This window comes from Lepidochelys kempii, chromosome 9, assembly GCF_965140285.1.
Source record: "Lepidochelys kempii isolate rLepKem1 chromosome 9, rLepKem1.hap1, whole genome shotgun sequence".
Lineage (NCBI taxonomy): Eukaryota > Metazoa > Chordata > Testudines > Cheloniidae > Lepidochelys > Lepidochelys kempii.
In genome coordinates, this window is record NC_136388.1 from 83266557 (window position 1) to 83288218 (window position 21662).

Genomic DNA, 21662 nt, shown 5'->3' on the forward strand with positions numbered 1-21662 from the left:
TAGTTCTGCATGTCTGATCAAATGCTCTCTGTGGCAAAGAATACCTCAGGTAGCCTGGTGGCTGGAATTGCTAAGGAATTCTCTGCATTGTTCTGGGAAGTGGGTGTTTTAAGTATGTTCCCATGTGAAGAGCTAGTTCCTGCTCTCCACAGCTCATGAATTTATTTGTTTAATTATTTCATTCCTGTGTATTTAGAGAGATGGATTTATTTCTGTTTGCTGGGAGTCTTGCAGTTCATGGATTTCAATGTGCAGTCGTTTTTAAGCAATAAAATCATTCTGACTAACTTGGAAACAAAGAACTGCTCAGGTCAGCCAGAACTCTCTTGAACAATGTAGCCTTAGAATCCCTAGCCTGCCTTGCTGCTCTTTATTGCACTGAAACCTACCAGAAATGTCTTGACTGCAGAAACAGTCTTCACAGTAAAAGAAGAATGAAAAAACTACTTGATCAGGAGACCAAGGAATCTTTTTGGGGCACTTCCCTGGCTGATTTTAATTTTGTGCAATTTATTCCCATTACCCATTATGTCGTGCTTAGACATCTGTGTAAAACTGTGTGGCAGGACTTCAGGAGGAATGTTTTAGAAGGGAGAGTGTTGTTTTGGAATTCTTCCTGGAAAAATGATAGCATCTATTTTAAACGGTTAAATTTGACGTCGTTGCAACAATTAAAATGTCTGACAGAATTAAAACGACACCCTAGGTATCTGGAAATGAACTTTGCAAAGTAGCCAGGCAGTGAAGTTAAAAGGATTTGTATGTATGTATCTAGCCCCGTGCTGTTAGAATTGCGCCAGGTACTGTAGAAAAATTTGTGTCTCCCAGCATGGTTGTGCTGGGATGCTGTGCAATAGCTAACAGCCTCGCAGCCCTGAGTGGGCATAGTTGAAGTCTTTTGGGATCTTTTAATTTTAAAAGGTGCTATATTAATGGAAGACTATTAATATGATAGAGTACTCTGTAACTTCACAGCACCCCCTCCAAAAGATGAGTTACTATTGGTAATGTGAACATTAATTTATTACCCGATTACATTGAAAAATCTGTATCATTGAAAAATCTGACATTTTGTTATGTTTGCGTGTTTAAAAAAAATCGTTCTCAATCTATTTTCTACAAATAAATCACAGTGAAGCACACAGGATTTAAACTTAATTTGATACAAGGCTAAGAGCAAAGATGAACAAACGGATTTACGTTGGATAAATTCATATCATAATGCAAAGAAATAGAGTGAAGCTAGCAACCAAAGCATCCAAATTGGTTAGAATTTGCATCTGGGAGTTATAGTTCAGTGGTTGTGGGGAAAATGTTAAGAAATAGTCTAGAAGCCAGGAGTTTTTGGAGAAGAAATTGAATCATCAGGTTGTTAGTGATGGGAAAGGGCACGTTGAATGTACAGTGCTTCTCTGCAGGCTCTTCTTGACTTGTGCGTGTTACTGGTCCAAAGTTGCAGCTGCTTAAAAAGAGTTTCCAGATCTTGCTGGAAGGGAAGGAACGGGAGGCAGATACTGCTCTCTACATCTTCATAAACGAGCAAGAGAGAGCTGTTAAGTGGAGCACCTGTTGACTGAGAAGCCAGTTACAGAAGGACTCGAGCATCCACTGCTGCCGTCTCTCCAACTGGCAGATGTTGTTATGGCCATCAGCGTGGAGCAGCCAGTTTTGTTTTCTTATTGGGGGGAACCATGACAGTTAACAAAGAACAAGCCTCAGCTTGGTGCTTTCTTTTTTTCTCTTTTGCCTGCAGCATTTTGGCAATGTTCAAGAAACGCTGTTTCCAATTCCAGTCTTAGGAAAACATACTCATATTCTTGATTTATGTTAATAAATTCCCTCTGTGCTTGGCTGCAATATTCCTGGGCCTTTTTATATTGAGGACAAATCCATCCAGAAGATAAAATAGAACTAAACTTCTGCAATAAGACTTCAGCGGATGAATCCAGGTTCACAGTTTATTGCTCCAAGCTGATAGTCATAGTAGCGAAGAAGTCAGAGATGGGAAAAATACCACTTCATTGTATAACTTTGAATATAGAATATACTGTGTGTTGATTGAGTACAATAATTGCAAGAGGTAACATGGTATCTCGTGCATAAGGTAGTGGAGATACTTTAGGGAAGTCAAATTTTCAAAGGCATCTAAGGTGTGATTGTAGCACAGGCAAGGATACTCATGCTAGCTTTAATCTAGCTAGCATGGGTAACCAATAGCTGTGTAGACATAGTAGCATGGGATAGCAGCCAGAGTACAAGCCCACCAGGAACCCTGGGTACAGGCACTTTGGAAGACCAGATTAAAATTCAGAACAACCTCAACAAGTTGGAGAATTGGTCTGAATTAAAAATAAAGACAAGTGCAAAGTACTTCGCTTAGGAAGGAAAAATAAAATGCACAGCTACAAAATAGGGAATAACTGGCTAGGTGGAAGTACTGCTGAAAAGGATCTGGGGGCTGTAGTGGATCACAAATTGAATGGGAGTCCACAGTGCGATGCAGTTGCAAAAAAGACTAATAACATTCTGGGGTGTGTTAACAGGAGTGTTGTATGTAAGGCCTGGTCTACCCAGGGGGGTGGGGTGGGGTGGGGTGGGGTGGGGAGATCGATCTAAGTTACGCAACTTCAGCTATGTGAATAAAGTAGCTGAAGTTGACGTACTTAGATCTACTTACCCCGGTGTCTTCACTTAGGTAAGTTGACGGCTGACACTCCCTCGTCGACTCCGCCTGGCCTCTCGCCCTGGTGGAGTACTGGAGAGTGCTTGGCGGTCGATTTATCACATCTAGACTAGATGCGATAAATCGATCCCCGCTGGATTGATTGCTACCTGTCGATCCAGCAGGTAATGTAGACAAGCCTTTAGACACGGGAGGTAATTACCCTGCTCTACTCAGCACTGGTGAGGCCTCAGCTAGAGTACGGTGTTCAATTTTGAGTGCCACTCTTTAGGAAAGATGTGGACAAATTGGAGAGAGTCCAGAGGAGAGCAACAAAAATGACAAAAAATTTTTTAGAAAACTTGACTTATGAGGAAAGATTAAAAAAAACCAGGGTATGTTTAGTCTTGAGAAAAGACAACTGAGGAGGGGACCTGATAACAGTCTTCAGATATGTTAAAGGCTGTTATAAAGAGGACTGTGATCAATTACTCTCCATGTTCACTGAAGGTAGGACAAGAAGTAATGGGCTTAATCTCCAGCAAGGGAGATTTAGGTTAGATAGTAGGAAAGAGATTTTAACTATAAGGGTATTTAAGATCAGGAACAGGGTTCCAAGGAAGGTTTGGGAATCCCCATGATTGGAGATTTTTAAGAAGAGGTTGGACAAACACCCGTCAGGGATGGTCTAGGTGTAAGTGGTCCTACCTCAGCACAAGGGGCTTGCAGTGAAGATGTAGCCAAAGGGATGTTAAAATTTACCCATCTTTTAATTTCGTTGAACAAAGATGAGTTCAAGTGTTTCTGTACTAAAGCCCCTTTTAAACTTATTTTTTTATGTACCTAATGCTGCTTGACATGGAAAGGATAACTCCGGTTTCTTTTAAAGAAAAAGAAATCTGACTTTACGAAAAGCCACTGAACAAGCCATGCCTGTACTTTAGGTTTGGTACATTAGTTAAACATGTGCGGGCAGTGCTAATATGTTGGGCAATCACTTGTGTTACAACATTTCACCTGCAGGTTCGGCTGCTGGGAGTATTTTCAAAGTGAACATTTCAGTTGAATTTCTGTGGCCTAATTCTTTTTTTGGCTGGGCTCTTGGTATTTGTTGACTGTAGGCCAAAAACTTAATCCACACACATTCTCACATTTATTTAATTATAAAACTAGTAAATGTATTTTCTTTTAGCAGGTGATTGGCTGCTTTTTTTAAAAAAATTGTGCTTTACAAAATTTTGGAAATATAGTAACTCATTGGATAGCACTGGGAGAACCAAGATCCTTGGTTTATTTCATGCATTAGAGAGTTAGAGATCATTGCTAATTTTCCTGCATGAATTACTGTGTTTTTGCATTTTCCCAAGCACTTTATCATGTTGTACCCTGCATTTGTACAGAAAGTGTGACCCCTGTGCAAAAACAAGGACTCAGAACCAGAAACTCCTGGGTTCTGTTCTTGGCTCTGCTGCTAACGCACTGCATATGAGTTTTGGCAGTCACTTAACTGCTCTGAGCCTCCATTAACTCAACTGTAAAACTGGTACAGTAATATCCACCTTACTGGGGAATTAAAAGGGTTAGTTTAATCCTTGTAAAGCACTTAGAGCTATTCATCCAACAATTTCAATCTTCATATCATCATTTTTTTAAATCATTGTTTTCAATAGCAAGAGTTTAATGTAAAATTGCATTAACATGTTCTTGCATCTCCTGATTCAAATACATTTGAAATCTTGAGCAATCGAGAGGTAAAAATACCTACTTACTGTACCTGCCCTGTTTGGGAAATCTTTGGTTGGGTTACTCATTGTTTATCATACCTTTATAATAAAATACCAGTCTCTGGAAAATCCTTTAGGGCAGCAGCACGGCATCATGCTGTGAGATTAGGTGTCTGCTGAGTTTGAGAATAAATGATATCAGACTTGGGACTGGTGGAAAATAAGATGTTGCTGTCTGCAGCTTACCTACTGTACTACTCACACTGGGTTCTTGATAGTCAGTACTTAATTTGTGCCAGCGCTTGCCAGGGCTGAGCCGCAGCACCTCTAGGCTTGTCACATCAGTTACGAAAGTAAAAAAATTGCTTGAGCCCCAGCACCTCTTTCATTACAAATTAAGCACCATCTATAGTGGCTTGATGCAGAGGGACTGAGGAGCATATGATGAGAATTTTTTGAGGGATGACATAGGGAAATCAAGAGAGTCTAAATTTTGCAACAGTGTCCCCTGCAAATTGGGCTCTGAGTCTCCCAGGGAGTACTGCCTTCTTCAGCCATTATTGTGTCAGTTACGCTGAGGGAATTCTGTGCCAACAATTAAAAATTCTGCCCACAATATTTTAAAATTCTGCGTATTTATTTGATAAAATAATACAATTTAATCACATCATTTTCAATTATTTGCTGACAAGTATTTTGAAATAAATTACCAAAATAATTGAAAATGGTCTGATTATATTGTGCTATTTTGACAAATAAAATATGCAGAACTTTGCAGAATTTTAAAATTTTTAATTGTTTGGCATAGAATTCCGAGTACCAGGGTTCTGTGTGGCACAGTTTGGGTGCGGGGGTGAATCTGTACGCACAGGGACTCGGAGTGGGGTTCTGGGTACAGAGAAGGAAAGGGATGCACGGGTGGGTGGAAGGGTCACTGTACAGCGAGTTGTTCTGCTGTCTGCCCAACCCCTGTGCATCTGGGACCCCCCCTGTCCAAACCCCACCACCACTGCTCAGCCTCCCCCCCGCACCCAGACGGTGCAGAGCTTCCTGCAGCCAGGGGAAGTTTCTGGGGGTTGATCTAACCCAGCCCTGGTTGTTCTGTGCAGGGAAGGAAGGGCGGGAGGAAACTACTAGGACTAATTCCGAGATCCCCCACCCCCTTTGCCCCAGTGATTTCTCTCTCCCCTGGCTGCCTGAACAAATGCATCTGAGCTGGTGGGGGGGGGGGGGGGGAGGAAGAGAGGTGAGTGAGCACTGGTGCAGCTTCTCTTTTCTTCCCCACAGAAACCATTTTCTGCAAGGAAACAAAGAGAATCTGCGGGGGGGTAGTGGTGTAGAGGGGGCATTTTTCTGCTGCGGCGCAGAATTCACCCAAGGGTAGTCAGCGGGTTGTCATCACCTAGGGCCCTGCCCAGCACTTGAAGCCCAAACCTAGCTAACAACAGTTGTTCGTATTTTTCTCCTCTGGCAACCATCTTTATAGCTGTGTTGTAGGCCTCATTTGGACTGCAGTATCCACTGCGTTTAAACCCTTCAAACAGAGTTGGGCCATGGTTCCTTAACATGGATAACACGTGGTTTGGGCCTCTCCATATGAGAAAGGCCAAAGCATATTCTAGCATGGCTCTTGGGTGTGTTTATAGTATGGTCTTTAAATGTGCAGGGGTGGGCAAACTTTTTGGCCCGAGGCCCACATCGGGACTGCGAAACTGTATGGAGGGCGGGTTAGGCAAGGCTGTGCCTCCCCAAACAGCCTGCCCCCCCCCCTCCCTTCCCACTTCCCAACCACTCCCCCCCCCCGTTCCTTGTCCCCTGATCGCCCCCTCCTGGGACCTCCCCACCCCTAACCGCCCTCCAGGGCCCCACCCCCAATCCAACCCCCCTGACCCCTATCCACACCCCCGACCCCTGACAGGCCCCCCAGGACTCCCACATCTATCCAATCCCTGCCTGCTCCCTGTCCCCTGACCGCCCCCCCCCCGAACCTTTGCCCCATCCAACCTCCCCCTGTCCCCTAACTGCCCCCCAGGACTCCCTGCCCCTTATCCAATCCCCCCGCTCCCCATGTGCTTACCATGCCACTCAGAGCTTGCAGCCGTGCTTCCCGGCTGGAGCCAGCCACGCCACCACACTGGAGTGGCGGGCCAGAGCGCTGGCGGCGTGGCGAGCTGAGGCTGTGGGGGTGGGGCCGGGAGCTAGCCTCCCCAGCTGGGAGCTCAGGGGCTGGGCAGGATGGTCCCGCATGCTGGATGTAGCCCGCGGGCCGTAGTTTGCCCACCTCTGCCATAGCGTGATTCCCCAAGGTCATCTTTAACATCTCATTACTGTGAACACTACCATACTGGGGGAGTCTGCTGTGATCTGGTAGTACCAGGATCCAGATAACACAGATTGGACTTGCTTGTGTAGATAGCACCAAATTGAGGTTACAAAATCATACAAGTCTGGACTGTGTTTTAATCCTGCTGGGGCCCTAATGTTTCATAAATAGGTCTCCCAGCCTGATAATTTTGATAGGTTAATGTGGTTTGGCTAGCATAAGTCTTCGGGGGCAGTGAGAGAGAAGAATAGAGTGGGAATTCCTAGGTCACTCTGGCCTCTGGAACAATGCCTAGAACCATGCACAGTTGTTGCTAGCACTATTCTGTCTGCAGTGTGGACAGAATACAAGTCCTTAATCTGGTTATAATGTTATTTTGGTGCTCTTCATGGTCTTATGGTTATGGCCTCAGATTGGCGCGCAGGAGTTCTGTGTGTAATTCTTTGTAGAGCTGGTCAAAACCTTTTATGTTTTCAAAACTTTCTCTGCATTTTTTGACAAGCTGTAATTCCTGGCTCTGACACAAACTGCCGGTGTGACTTGGGCAAATCACTTATCCTGTCTGTGCCTCAGATCCCCATCTGTAAAATGGAGATAATCCTTTCCTGCCTCACAGGGAGGTTGTGAGGATATATTCATTAATGCTTGTGAATGTTCAGATACTAAGGCAATGGGGTGGGGAGGGCATATGGGTACCTAGATTGGGCCTAACTGTGACTGGGAATGAGAGAAGAGGAAAGAAGAACGGGGAGCAGGTGGGAACTAAAGTTATTATCATTGTCCTCTCTTGTTTCAGCTGAAAAAGAAGCAGGTTTATGTGGAGAAGGTGGAGAAGATGCAGCAGGCACTGGTTCAACTGCAGGCAGCCTGCGAGAAGCGAGAACAGTTGGAGCACCGGCTCCGAACTCGCCTGGAGAGAGAACTGGAGTCTCTCCGGATGCAGCAGGTAACCTGGATTAGTCCATGTACTGAGCAGTTTTTCATGCCAGTATATTCCTAGTAAGGTTTTCCTGTCTAAACATGCACAAAACATGCAGCAGAGCATGATCTTTCCCCTCTTTTGTATAGAACTATAGCAAAAATATTCTTTTGCAAAATGTTGCCATTACCTTGCTGGGTTGGTATTGGTTTCACTCAACTGAATAAACCTTTAAATTCTATCCCAACGTTTTAAAATTAAAAATAATAGCTGATTCCTCATCTGGGAGGCTGCAGGCATATATCTCGAAATTGTTTTGGACTTTTAATGACTCCTGCTTTGCATTTTAATTTGTAATTTGTCTTTAATTTTTAAGACACCCCTGACACACACATCCCCATTCCTGTCAAGATATGTTAGGTGGTCACATCTGTTCACACAGGCTCAAACATTGGCCTGAAGACAGAAGCTCTTTGGAAGGCTTTTGAAGCCTGATAACATAAATGCTGTTGATGGAAATTTGTAACCACTAATATATAATATGCTCTAACAATTTGTATTGAGCCCATTTTTACAATGGGATGAAAGGAAAACATTTTTTCTGGGGACAGTATGAATTGAATTTGAATTCTGAGTCCTGTTTGACCCCATGTTAACACACGTTAATTAATGTGATTGTAAATTCTGGTGTAAGTAGGATACAGATATTTGTTCCTCGTTGTGTTTAGCCCTAAACTGCAACATAGAGTTAAATGTGACTAGGAACAAATGTTTAAACCCTAGAACAAACATTTGCTCTAGAATTAACAATTATTTAATTAACACAAGGTAAAACAGGACTAACAATGCAAATGCAGATATGCCATAAGTGAGGGAGAAGAATTACGACAATATGATAGTCTGCAGTTAACTGTTTTTTGGGGACACTGGGGGCTGTCTCAGATTACAGCTAAAAATCCAATTGACTGAAACATATGCCACAATATAATAGACAGTAAATTAAATGGTAAACTACTTCCATTTTTTTACTAGAAATGATATGATATTATGTGATTAACTCTAATGATAGGATTAATAAAAAAAAATTTAAACAAAAACTTAAGTATACGAAGGAAGAAATAAGTTATATTATTAATGAAACTGTCTTGGAAGAAGACCAGATTTAACACATTCTATAATGGGTTTAGATATAAATGTTATTTAAAAATTCTTCCTATCTAATACAGAAAATATATCGAATTGACATAATTTGAGAATTATTTGCAGTGTTCAAATTACAAGGTTATTTAAAACCAACAACTTGTAAGTGGACGTAACAAGATTTTTGCTTTAAACCATGGTTCATCTTAAGGAAACAGAAAATGTAAAATAATCTGAACCCTGAGTCACACATATTAGATTGTCTGTCTGTTTGATTCCTTCTCTTATAAATGAGCTTTTCATAACTAACTTTCTGGGCACAAGGTCTTGCACTCCCAGAAAAGTCTCCTTATAATACTTTCCTGTTTAATATTATTCTTTGAGCTTTTAGCATAGAAAATCTCAAACATCTTTTTGTATTTTCCAGTATGCCTCTCTTTGGCTTATTGGCTCCAAATGGAATAAATGTATCTATGTTCCAAACCTCCTCTTAGAGTTTAATTACTTCCCCCCCTCAGTTCCCAAGTATAGCATGTGATCCCACTTTATATGTGACAATGTCTAATCTCAGCCCCTTTTCTAATACCCGGGATTCATTTTGCAAAAATTACAAGGGGTCTCATACATTGTCTTCTCCTAGTTCTAGTTCCCTTGCCTCTAGTGGCTTTTTGTCATTGTGCCAGACACTTTCCATCTTTTCATTATAAACAAAGCTTGCTTTTCTAACTAATTATATTCCTTATTGTAATAAGTGAATGATGTCACATGCTGCATCTTGTGATTGGAGCTGTGTTGGAAATCTCAATACAAGGCAAAAGCATTTTTTTCACCTGGTTATGATGTGGCTGGGTCTTTATCCACATCGCTTGTTCATAACTCAGTGTGGCACAACATTACCAATCATTGTTAAACTCTTTTAGCCTGATTCAAATCTTGCTTACTCTGGTGCAACTCCATTTAAGGTAGAGGCATTACTTACTTTAGTGTAAAACTGGAGTGATATTGGAATTGGGACCCCTATTATTTTGGCTGTGTAGATGGGCTTTAATCACCACATCTGAGTAACAAGATACAGCTTTCCAGAATATAGATATATATATATAGAGAGAGAGAGTAGTGGTGGTAGGTGTGTGGGTATTATCTAATATTAATTGGGTCACGGTGTTCATGAACAGAATTATTCATGGGGCAGATTCTCAGCTGGGGTAAATCAGCATATCTTCAATGGCTTCAGTGGAGCTCAGCTGATTTGCCCCAGCTGGTGATTTATGAATTTTAAAGCTTGAAGGGACCATTACGATCATCTGGTCTGACCTCCTGCATAACGCAGGCCATAGAATTCTGCCCAACGATTGCTCCATTAAGCTGATAACTAACCCGGCCTCTTCATCCCCCGTGTGAGAACAGGGTCTTCCAAATCTATTCTGATGCATTTTGTTCTTTTGAAAATCAGCGTCAAGGTACATCTCAGACTGCCAGTGCCTCGGAGTACAACGCCACAGCACTTATGGAACTCCTGCGGGAGAAGGAGGAGAGAATTCTTGCCCTGGAAGCCGACATGACTAAATGGGAACAGAAGTACCTAGAGGAGAGTGTGATGAGACAGTTTGCTTTGGATGCAGCAGCTACGGTGGCTGCTCAGAGGTAAATGAGACTATTCATAGCAGGGTATTTTTCCAGTAGAATGTCATATTTCCTACCAACGAATGTTACCCTGAGTCTCACTTTTCCATGACACCTCCCCTTGCCCTGCACACATCATCAGCTAAAACTCCTGGAATGGAGGTAGAGCTTGGCTGCTTTCACTGGGATTTCTGCATAGTTGCCAGCATTTAGAAACTTTGAAGGGACTGTTTCCTCAAATGAAAGAACTGTGTTTTTCATACAAGTATTCATCTGAATGGCTCCTGGAAGCTGTTGATTCAAAAATAGATGGTAGAGTAGAAAAAGATTTACAAGAATCTGTCCTTGCTGCCGTCACGTAAGATCTGGGAAGCGTGGTGATTCACATTTGGCCTGAATGCCACATTTGTTCACCAGACTATTTTTGCAAACTACTTTGTGGTATTGTCCACAATATGGCTGTTAACCAAAAACACATACACAGAAATTCCGCTTAAAGCATTTGGCTGCATAAGATGGCATCGTTTGTGGGGGCAGGGAGGGAATGGTGTCTGAAATTTGGTATCCAGCTTAGATTCCAAGACGACTATCCAGAAATACTTGCTGTCAATAGGCTTCAGTTAGCTGGTGAGCAAGTGCTGCTAATGGAGTGCAATTGGGCGGTGCTTACATGTGATTTTATTGCTAACTGGTGCCTGCCTCCTGACAGAGGGCTTTATTTTAGTCCATTTTGTAAACCAGATTCAAGTGCAGATGTTGCAACTTTGGTACTTTTGCCTAGGTTCGTAACTTATTGCAGGATCATTATAAAAATCAGCGAGGAGAGCTGCAGTGTTTGCTGCATTAGCATTTAAAGGGTTATCTTCTCTCACTCCAGAAGCAGCCTGTTACCTCAAGGTATTAATGCTTCTTGTGCACTGTTTTCCAGCTTCCCTGAGATTCTCTAAATGGCTTCTTTAATGTGTGTCCAGGGGACATGTTATATTTTCAGTCCACGCTGATAAGTAGGAGTGTGGTCCGTTGGTTGTCACATATGGGGAGAGGACACATTAAGCCAGTTGATGTTGTATTTAAGTAAACAAGCAAGGAAGGTTTCCAGAGTCAGGAAAGCTCCCATCTCCAGACTTTAGTTTCCTGTTTCCTTCCAACTGCTGGTCCTTAAAAGAGACAGATCTAGTACTTCCCTAGCATCTGACAGTCAGAAAGTTAATTCCAAGTTAAGATTGGCCACCATTCCTCCCAAATGTTCCTCATTTCAAGGCGACACCATTTTTAAGCTTCCTGTCTGAATAGTCTTTGTGTTCCTTATTTTGGGGTTTTGCCATTCACTGCATCCCCTGTTCGTGCCTTGGCAGAGTGAGAGGTATGCTGGCCGCTCCACTCTTAACCCTGCCAGCCATGGGAAGTAAAATTGGCACATTATAATGATTTGGTAGCTCTCATCCTGTCTCAGGTTGCTGCAGTCTTAATGTTATTTGAATGTGCATTTATGTTGTATGGGGCCTTCTAATTGTTAGGACCCACATGGTGGTATAATGGCATAGCATGATGACTGGTATTGAAGTGAACAAGGGTTGTAATATTGCTGTATTAGTTTTATTAGCCTGCATCGCATTGTTTAAAATATGGGATGCTACAGAATAATAACATAAACTCTCTTCTCATCCTACTGTAACATTTGGGCTGAGACTCTCAAAACCACCTAAGGGGTTTGGATGTCCAGTTCCTATTTGGTGTCTGTATCCCCTAACTGATTTCGAAAATCTGAGCCTGAGTGTTTGGTGTGTGGTGTTTTTAACCTAAATGGCAGGCTGGTCTTCCTAGGACATGTTAAAAAGAAATCTATCTGAAATGTAAGGGTATAGCAGCATTAAATGCTTGGTATGTGTTTAGTAGACTATGCAAAGATTGCAATGGGACAGTGGTTCTCAACCTGTGGCCCAGTTAGCACAGAGCTGTGGCCCGTGTGACCTCCTAAGGGCCATACAGGTAGTATTGGTACACACTAATGGTAAACAGGTTGAGAACCACTGCAATGGGGAACCCTAAGTGTGTTGTGTAGAAGTTAAAGTGAAAGAGAGCTGTTTATACTCCATATCCAACCAGTACCCAGAATATTTGAGCACTAGCCTGTAGGAGAGAGGACTATATATCTAAAATCATCAGACACAAATTCACTATATTCTAGCTTAAAAGAGAATATATGTGTCTAGCCTCTCATCCTGGGGTGCCATTTTCCCTACATCCTTGTCCTGGACTACACACAAACTTGCCTGGGTTTAACTAAATCCGTTTAGAAACACACCTTTAGATGAGCAGGACTGTGTGTAGAGTAGGCCCTTGTTTTTAGTGACTTAAGGCATCTGTATTGTTTCTTTAGTGCTGGGAGATGGGTTTTCCTGGTTTGAGATCCATAGCCAGAAATGGAGACCTTGAACAAGCCTTTACTCAAAGAAGTGGATATCTTTGTTAAATAGTTTTGAGAGATCATTGTGTGCTGTTGGGATGAGGACAGTGCATTCCTATGGTCCTTTATCTGCTATACTGCTCATTCTCAGGGACACAACTGTGATCAGCCACTCACCTAATGCTAGCTACGACACCTCTTTGGAAGCTCGCATTCAGAAGGAAGAAGAGGAGATCCTGATGGCCAATAGGCGGTGTCTTGACATGGAGGGCAGGTAAAATACAGTTTGTTTTCAGACAGCTTCTTTCGCATTGTAATTTTAAGTTGATGGCTGGGGCAGGCTATTGGGAATCATCGTGTCGGGGTATTGGTAGCCTCACTTATAGCAATGAAAAATGAGAGATACCAGGTTGTGTTCACTTGGTTGAACAAAACAATTGCATTTTCTTTCACTGTTGGTATGGTTTGGATTCATAAGTAAAATGCCCCTCAGACTCTTGATTCTATTTATTTTTTTAATGTTCTGTCCATATTTGTCTGCTCTTCTTGTTCCTCTTCACCACCTTCATACAGACGTGTGCTTCTAACACCACGCTCAGGTAAATTTGGATCATGTCTTAACAGTGCGGTTCCATGGGGGTGTTTGTCTTGGTGTTTGGCACAGTGCAGATTTGCTGAAGAGCATTAATTCCTCCTCTTCCTTATCCCTTCGCTTTCTGGCCATAGCTCTTGGATCTCAAACTGATGCTGCAGTTGTTGTGTCCAGTAGCCTGAGGTGGGGAGCTCAGTGAAAATCTCTCAAGTGTAAAATGTCTTGTCCATGATCTGGCCCTATGCCACGATGGGCCAGTGAGCACCCATTATTCAAGTTAGTTAGCTCAGTTGCATTCTCTTTAACAAAGAGCTGCACTAATTCCCCGAATGCCTAAAAAGCAAGGGATAGTTACGAGAACACAGTGGACTTTGAAGCATCAGCCTGAAGATACTGTTCTTTTTGTTATCCTCTTAGGATAAAGACTCTCCATGCTCAGATCATTGAAAAGGATGCCATGATTAAAGTCCTCCAGCAGCGCTCCCGGAAAGAGACCAGTAAGACGGATCAGCTATCTTCAATGAGACCAGCTAAGTCCCTGATGTCAATTTCTAACGCTGGATCAGGCTTGCTGTCCCACTCTTCAACACTGAGCAGCACTCCCATATTGGAAGAGAAGAGGGAGGACAAAAGCTGGAAGGGCAGTTTAGGTAACGTAATCCTAACAAAAGCATGGTTAGTTATGTTAAGGGAGCGCAGTCTAAAACCACTCGGGGCAGTGCAAGCAATGGAAGGACGATGTCCTGACTGAGGGTGCTAGGTCCGCCACAAACAGATACAAAGATATGGTCACTGGCCTGAAGGGCTCACAGCCTTTATTTGGAGAAAATGTGTTGTAGTTAGTCCAAGTTATTAGTTATTTTTTCTGTAAATGGCTTGGGGCCCAAACCTTCTCCCATTGCTGAAAATGGGAATTTTTTGCAATTGACTTCAGGGTGAGCAGGACTACGCAGAAGTGGGCCGTGGAGGGGAAGCAGCATTGTCTAGTGGTTGGAGATAGGGCCTAGGAGATTAAACCTATTCCAACATTACCTTTATAGTGCTGAGCGACCTTGGTTTTCCCAACATCTGTGCCTTACTTTCCCCGTCTGTAAAATGGGGATAATGCAGTCCTTCGTAAAGCACTTCGAGATTGGCCGTTGAAAGGAGGGGGAGAAGTGCAAAACTGTGAACTGGACAGAACTAGTGCTGAGATGCTCCTTATATGTAAGTGCTTTAAAATTTCTTCCCTTTCTGTCCACAAAGGTGTTCTGCTGGGTCCAGAATATCGCTCGGAATCCATTTCTTCAACGCCCTCGCCAGTCCTTCCCTCCACCCCGCTGCTGTCTGCACACTCGAAAACGGGCAGCCGAGACTGCAGCACTCAGACAGACAGGGGAAGTGAACAAAATAAAGCTGCTTCCTCTGCTGTGGCCCTTGTACCCGGGCGACTTCCCACGACCAGCATGCCCTACAGTTCAGACAAAACAGGTAACGAGACCCAGCTGGTCCCCAGTGGAGCATTGGTATGAGGTCGGTGTAATTTCTGTTTCAGGGTGCTAGTCATGCAGAGCCTTTTGGGACTGCCAATTCTATGGGTTTAGATGTTGGAAGGGTGATATGAGCTAGGTGATTATCACAGTAAAGGCTGGATCTCAGAGCGCCATTTGGTGAAAGGTTAATGCCAAAGGGACAGGTTCTGATCTCCATTACGTTGGTGTAAAGCCAGAGTGACTATACTGAGTTTAACGCACTGCAGATTTGTACATCATTGCATAACTATGAAAGAGAGAAAGTAAGGAAAGAGAGAGAAAATCTGAATTTTTAAATTTCAAGAGCTGCTGTCAGTCTGTTGGCCAGCATCACAAACTGCCTTTATGAATAAGCAGGAAACTCCCTTCTTCCAATAATATCCCCACTGTAGCTGTAGTTGGCAACTGGAGTTATAGCTTGATTCTTTCTGATATGTTTCCTCCTCTTGATATAGATGGGCCAGTTTTCCACTCCAGCACTTTGGAAAGAAAACCGCCTGTTCACAGCTTGGGGCAGGACCTCACTGATGCAGAAATGGTGGAATACCTCATCTGAAAGGCTGAACTTGTATCAAAGCTGGGACACAATAGCAAGAATTTTTTTAAAAAAGACATTTTTATTAGAAAAAATAGAATACCTGAGTAATAAAGGAACACTCAGCTCTTTGCTCTTGTATATTATGTCTCCAAAATGTGGACAGGTTAATTTATAATTTGTTCTAAATTATAAAATACTTGTTCTTTGAAAGTCGTTCCCTCCCCTCTCTTCCTCCCCAAGCTTGTTTTTAAATACTGGATCTGGTAATGTCTGGATAAAACCAAGGTCTTAAATGCACTAAATTCTATTTTTAATTTCAGTATTTTTAAAACCTTGTATTTTTTTAAAAAAAAATAGTACTTACTTTCACAGCAGTTGGTTAATTTCATTTGAACACTGCCAAGATGGGCGTAATGACTCTGCAAATTTATTGAGCACCAGGTCACACAATGACCACGTAACATCACAACCAGATTGGTGTGCTTTGTTCTGAATGTCACTGAAGGCTCCAGAGTACAGGTATTCTGAGTAGCTTTGTAAAACTCATAAGAGATGATCAAGGGAGCTTTTTTTCTCTATTGCCCTCAGTAGTATGAAGTCAATATGGATATCCCATATTCCATGGCTGGAAGGATTTCAGTTTTCACAATGTGCTCATGCACTTTTTTTGGGTTTTTTTGTACTCTATCTCAGTCACATTATTTTTAATAACTCCAGAGATTAATGTCATGTTTGTTATTTTCAGCAGTATCAGAGGGTCCCCAGTACTTTTATACATATATAATTTTGAGTAATTTATACAGTAGATAAATAATATATTGCATTCAGGTTTTAAGTTAATAAATATGAAGAAACTGGGCCTAATCCTGATCTCAATAACATCTGTTTTTCACCTTTGTAACTCCGCTGTCTTCAGTGGAATTACTCTGAATTTCCACCAGTGTAGGTGTTGAGCCCTGTAGTATTTGAATATTAGCAACTTGATCTGCTGCATTAGACCTTGATAGAGAATTATTTTTGGTATATTTCCCTCTATTTCAAATCTCTTTCTAGTTTGTATGTCCCTCATTCCATGAAATAACGGATTCTCTTTTCATATAGCAAAGTGTCCAAGTTCGTACCTTATACAAGGCAAAGGGTACAGTTGGTCATTGTTATAAGTTTCAAGTGGCAAATTCTGTGTGCTTCCAAAATATTTTCCTCTTCTAACTGGAGAGAGCAGCATTTCTGTGTTTTAAAGTATTTAAGGGAATAAGTTTCACAGTTGTTCATCATCAGTTTCACTTTCAGGTTTTTAGGAACTAGCCCAAATGCTGCAGTACATGGGTTGCAAACCCTGCAGGGGGGGTGTTCAGACACATTTTAAAAAAGGTTTGTTTTGAGGGTTTTTTTAAAAAATTATGAAAACACTTGTATTAATATTAGTTTGTTTTAAAACACTTGGTTTCCTTAAATTTTATGTCTTTACCTGACAGTGCTGATAAAGCATCTCAGCTGATCCCAAAATTCCACTACAGCATTGTAGTAGCCAAATCTTGCCATGGAGTGAAGTAGCTTCCCGTTAAAGCACCAAGCCTTATCCTACAATGGGCTCAGTACCCTTCACTCCCACTGAGTCGAGAGCACCAGGCACCTTAGTGCATTAGGCCCTAAATTGCAGTGGGAGTATGGAGGCTGCAGCACTATCACCTATTGGTACTGTGTCTTCTAGCCTCTGGCTAATCGGCTTTTAAAAGGATTAAAGTAATTGGCCTTAACAGATCAGTGGGAGCAGCCTGGATTTTACAGGGGAGAAGAAAACCCAGGAAGGTGTCCCCCATTAGTAGGCCTCAGATACCTTTCTTGGTTTTCATCCTGTCCCAAAGTTAACACTGTAATGCCCGAATATCCGCTCAGAGTGGGATTATATTTTACTTGAAGCATTCGTTCAGCAGAATGAATCATGCTTTACTCTTGAAAGGCAATTCCTCTCGGTCCTGGTGGGTTTGCCACTTGCTAATTTTAATCATTGAGAGCTCTTAGAACCATAAAATTTAGAGATGGCAAAGTATGTTGGTAAGAGATGGCCACAGTGCAAATACCCTAACTTTGCCACTGACCTCTTTCTCTAACAGCCTGAATCCACCCCCCAAAACTGGACACCCACAATGTGTGGGATAATTCAGAGCTGTACTTTAAGAGTTGGCCCAGCTCTACCAGATAGGTCCTCGCCTTTCCTCTTGGCCTGTACAGAATTGTTCCTTAAAGTTCATTCTGTTATATTTTGTCCAGGCAAGTGTTCTTCCCCTTCCCATGGGGATGCCCTTCACAGCCTCATAGCTGTCACTGTTGAAAATACCTAATGTTCTTTTTTGCTTAATTTCATCCCATGACATCAAGTAATGCCTACCTGGGATGATTCTAAATGATGCTTCTCCTTTCTTTGTTGTCATTGGATGCATTGTGTGACCTTATCCATCTTCCTGCCGTAGGATTGTTCCCATTGTACATTTTGTGTGCTGGGTTTAATACAGTGAACAGCTAGGGAGATTGAGAGTATAGCTGTGAGAGGGATTCAGGGTGAGAAGTGGAAGTCTTTTCGTTAGTCTTTCAAAGTCTGGGAAAATTGTACCTTCTTGAGTGCTACTCAGAGGCAGGGAAGAAATGTTCTATCCTGTGCCCATTAGTCCATTCTAACTCAGTTGACCGGCATTGGAACTAAAATTTATGGATCAATTATGCACATATGTCTGATTGGGTAAACTCCAATTTGCCTGGGTCCATGTGTGTTGATGATTAGGATGGACCAGTCAACACTGGTTGTTTGTCCTCCCCCAACTCATTCCTTATAACAAAATTCCATTGTAATTATTCTGATGAAGAAAAGAAATAGAGGGTTAAGCTTTCTGAATGAAACACAGAACCTGCACAGCAATGGTCTCCTCCTGAAAATGCAGGCTAGAGGTCTCCAGTAATGAAAAACTTCAGTATTACATGTTGCCTTTGGCAGTTCTGTGCAAATGTGAATGAGTTTGGAAGGAAACATTGCCCACAATTTCATATTGCTTTAGTTAATTTCCCTGTTTTCTAGCACTGATGTCGTGAGTTAAGTTTTTATTACAGTCAGCCATTTAAAAAAGAAAGAAAGGAAAAAAAGGTGGATTATTCTTGTGTGAGCTGGGGATCTGAGGTCCTCTTGCTGGGTTGACAAACTAGGAGCCATCAGGAATATGTGCTTTCCCCTAAGTCTTCCCTGAGTGATCCTGATGTGAATCTAAACAAGCTGCTTTCTTTGTGGGAGTCGTGTGATATAGTTTTCAGTCTTTCTCTGTACAGATTTTTCAGTTTTGTTTTTAAACAGAAGCTACTTAAAGAAGTCAAACTGCACACCTGGTCCTTTTCTTTCTGTAGACTACTTTCTACTGAAGTAAGATTGTAATTCAAAGTACTTGCAATGAGCTTAAATCTCAAACCAAACTTTAGACTAAGAGTTTGTCTTAAACTCGGGTATTAGAAGCAGAGTTGCAGCTTTTATAAGGAAAACCTCATATTCCTCTTTGTAGAGCAGAACAAGCATACATTTTTCATCTCTTTCTCTTTCCCCTTAAATGCTCACAAAGTGTCCAATCCCACAAATGCTTTCTATGGGGAACTCCCTGAGATTTGATGGCCTAGGGGACTGAGTAATAGGAGACAGAACCTTTCATCACTAGATGATTGGTTCAGATATGGCCCCATGTCACTGGTGACTTTAAATGCTCCCATCTAACAGCTGTTTGTTGATTAAATGAGTTAGTGGGTTTTCCTAAGAGCTATCCATGCGGCTGGTTTGCAGGATTCACTCAAAAGTTACCAAGAACACTGCATGCTCCAGGAATCCATTGCTCAAATTATGTGTTGCAATAGTCTCTCTAGACATCTGTCCAGTGAATCCTATTACTAGCAGCCACCACAGAGACTGTTGTTTATCTGGTCATTACACTGGCGGTCGTGTAACACCGCACATTTAGTATGGACAGACTTTTTTTGGCCTCTGGATTTTAACACCCATTAGGACTGGTGAGCGCCTGCACAGGATTTACTGTAATTCTCCACGCTGTGTCAGATGTGCCTAGGGGTTCTCTTTTCGTATATTCATATAGGAACTTTTAAAAAAGCTAGCAGTTTTATGTCTAGAAAGTAAAAGACAGTAAATATAATTGTACTACTGTATTTATGAAGAAAATACTTCTTTTCCTCCCCCCAAAAGATCTTACTCTAGGGTGGTTTTAGTTTATGATTTCTAGTAATGTTTCTTAGGCTTTCAGGAAAGCATTGAAACCTGTCTTGTTTGCACTGTTGTGTAAATGTAAAACAAGTACTGAGCTAAGGAGTTTAGATTAAAATAACAGGCCCTTCCCTCTCCTAACTCAAGCAGAGCCTTTGGGGGTTTTGTTTTAGTTCTCAAATGTTTAAATAATTTTTCAGTCACCTCCGCTTTCTGGCTGGGACCAGAAGCAGAAGTGTTGAAATAAATCTCGGGTGACTTGTCCTTTGGGATTCCACTCAATATCCACAGGTCAACTTGATGCTGATCAGAACCTTTAGAGGTTTGCCTCTCCATAGACTCAATGGTAAAACTCCCATTGACCTCAGTGATTCTGAGAGATATTCTCCAGGATTCTAGTCCTCTAGTTCTCCATTTATAGAATAGTAATTGTTAGATGGGTTACATTTTATGCTGTCTTGGTTTTCCTTTCCCTGGAGTTGTGACCTACAGGGAAGAGCCAGAAGAAACTGACCAATGTGCTGCTTATCTTTTAGGGTCCAAAATATCAAACCATGAATGGAAACATGATAAGTTTGCTATTTAACAACCGTAGAAAATGTATCAAGAGAATGGTCTTTTTTTCTATATAAATCTATATTAAAATAAATTGTGTGGATTATTTTTTTCCTTTTTGTTTAAATTGTCAAGTTGATTTCATAATTGGGGAATGAGCTCTTTTGTAACTCACTTGTTGAAATAGCCCTAAAATCTTTGAAGAATGTGGCAGCTTTAATTCTTTTTTAAAAAGTGTAAATATGCACTAAATCTTTTGTAAATGTCTGTATTATCATGTCTGTAGTTAGCCATAAAAATATCTTCAATGTGTTTTAAAATGTGGATCCTGTGTTTTGAAATTTATTTTTATCATAGGTTTGCTTTTTTTGTTTTTGTTTTTAATTACCAAAGACATTTTCTGTGTATGCCAAAAAGGGGTATTAACACTCAATCCAATTCACTTTGGGACCTGATCTGATCTCACTTACGCAGGTGTAGATCGGAGTAAATGGAGTTTGCACCAGTGTGAGAGGAGAATCCAGTTCTCTGGCTCACATTTTCAAAAATGTGGTTGAAATGTGGGGAAACTTCTATTTTTTTGAATTTGGGGGGGGGGGGTGTCCCTTTTTTAGCTGAAAAATTTTTTGGTCAAAAAAGCAAAATGTGAATTTTCCCAACCAATTATATAGCAGGTCAGAAAAACAGGATCAAATTTTTTCTGAAAAATGTTTGGCAAAAAATTAATCCCCTTTCTTTCCTCCCCTCCCCCGGGGTTGAAAAATTTAAATTTGGAACATTTTGACTAGCACTGACAATTTAGGGTTCTTCAATTTTTGGTTACCCAATTTGAGAAGGGCCCACTGTTTGAAAATCTGGCCATTTTTGCTTGCCTGAAATTGGGTACCCAAAATCACAAGTTACTTTTGAAAAGCTTGCCCTTTGTGTTTAAGCTGCTGATGTAAAGTTTGTTCGTTTACTTCTGGTATGAGTTGAATACTTCCATTTCTTTTCTTTATTTTCACCCTTATCTTGCATTGGAAGGGAAAGAATGATGATCATCTGGAGGTGAGTAGGTCTCAGCAGGCTTGTCGGAGTTGATGTGTTTTCATTGTTAATCTTTAGAAGAGGAGCTTGATATTTCTAATCTTCATGAGCTGCCAATAGTTTCTTAAATAATACTGAGTCAGCAAATCTGGGAGCCAGAGGTTAAATTAAAACAATTGGTCACAGCACTACAGAAATTTTAATGGAGGGTGGGTGTGTCTCTGTCTGTCTCCCTTGCTTGCGAGCTCATTTGTCTTGTTGTTTAGCTGTGTAATCCATGGACAACAGCAGTGGATTTCTGCACAGTTGGCTTTTCTGCAGTGCAACTGTAGTGCATTTGCAAATTGCCTTTTAAACACCATTTAAACATGGTGCAAAACCCAGTTCATAACATAG

The 21662-nt window shown here is 41.5% G+C and overlaps 1 protein-coding gene across 5 annotated transcripts in view; it reads left to right on the plus strand.

Moving 5' to 3' along the window:
* Positions 1-20644, plus strand: part of AMOT (angiomotin) — an 83167-nt gene extending 62523 nt beyond the window's left edge. For 4 of the 5 annotated variants that reach the window (XM_073361156.2, XM_073361157.2, XM_073361154.2 and 1 more), the window contains 6 exons: positions 7506-7655; positions 10222-10412; positions 12950-13072; positions 13808-14040; positions 14636-14860; positions 15357-20644. In XM_073361156.2, coding sequence (XP_073217257.1) covers positions 7506-7655; positions 10222-10412; positions 12950-13072; positions 13808-14040; positions 14636-14860; positions 15357-15457 — 1023 coding nt within the window. In that variant the 3' untranslated portion in view covers positions 15458-20644. The remainder of the gene's footprint in view (positions 1-7505; positions 7656-10221; positions 10413-12949; positions 13073-13807; positions 14041-14635; positions 14861-15356) is intronic. The other variant, XM_073361159.2, reaches the window with a different exon arrangement.
* The last annotated feature ends 1018 nt before the right edge of the window (positions 20645-21662 follow it).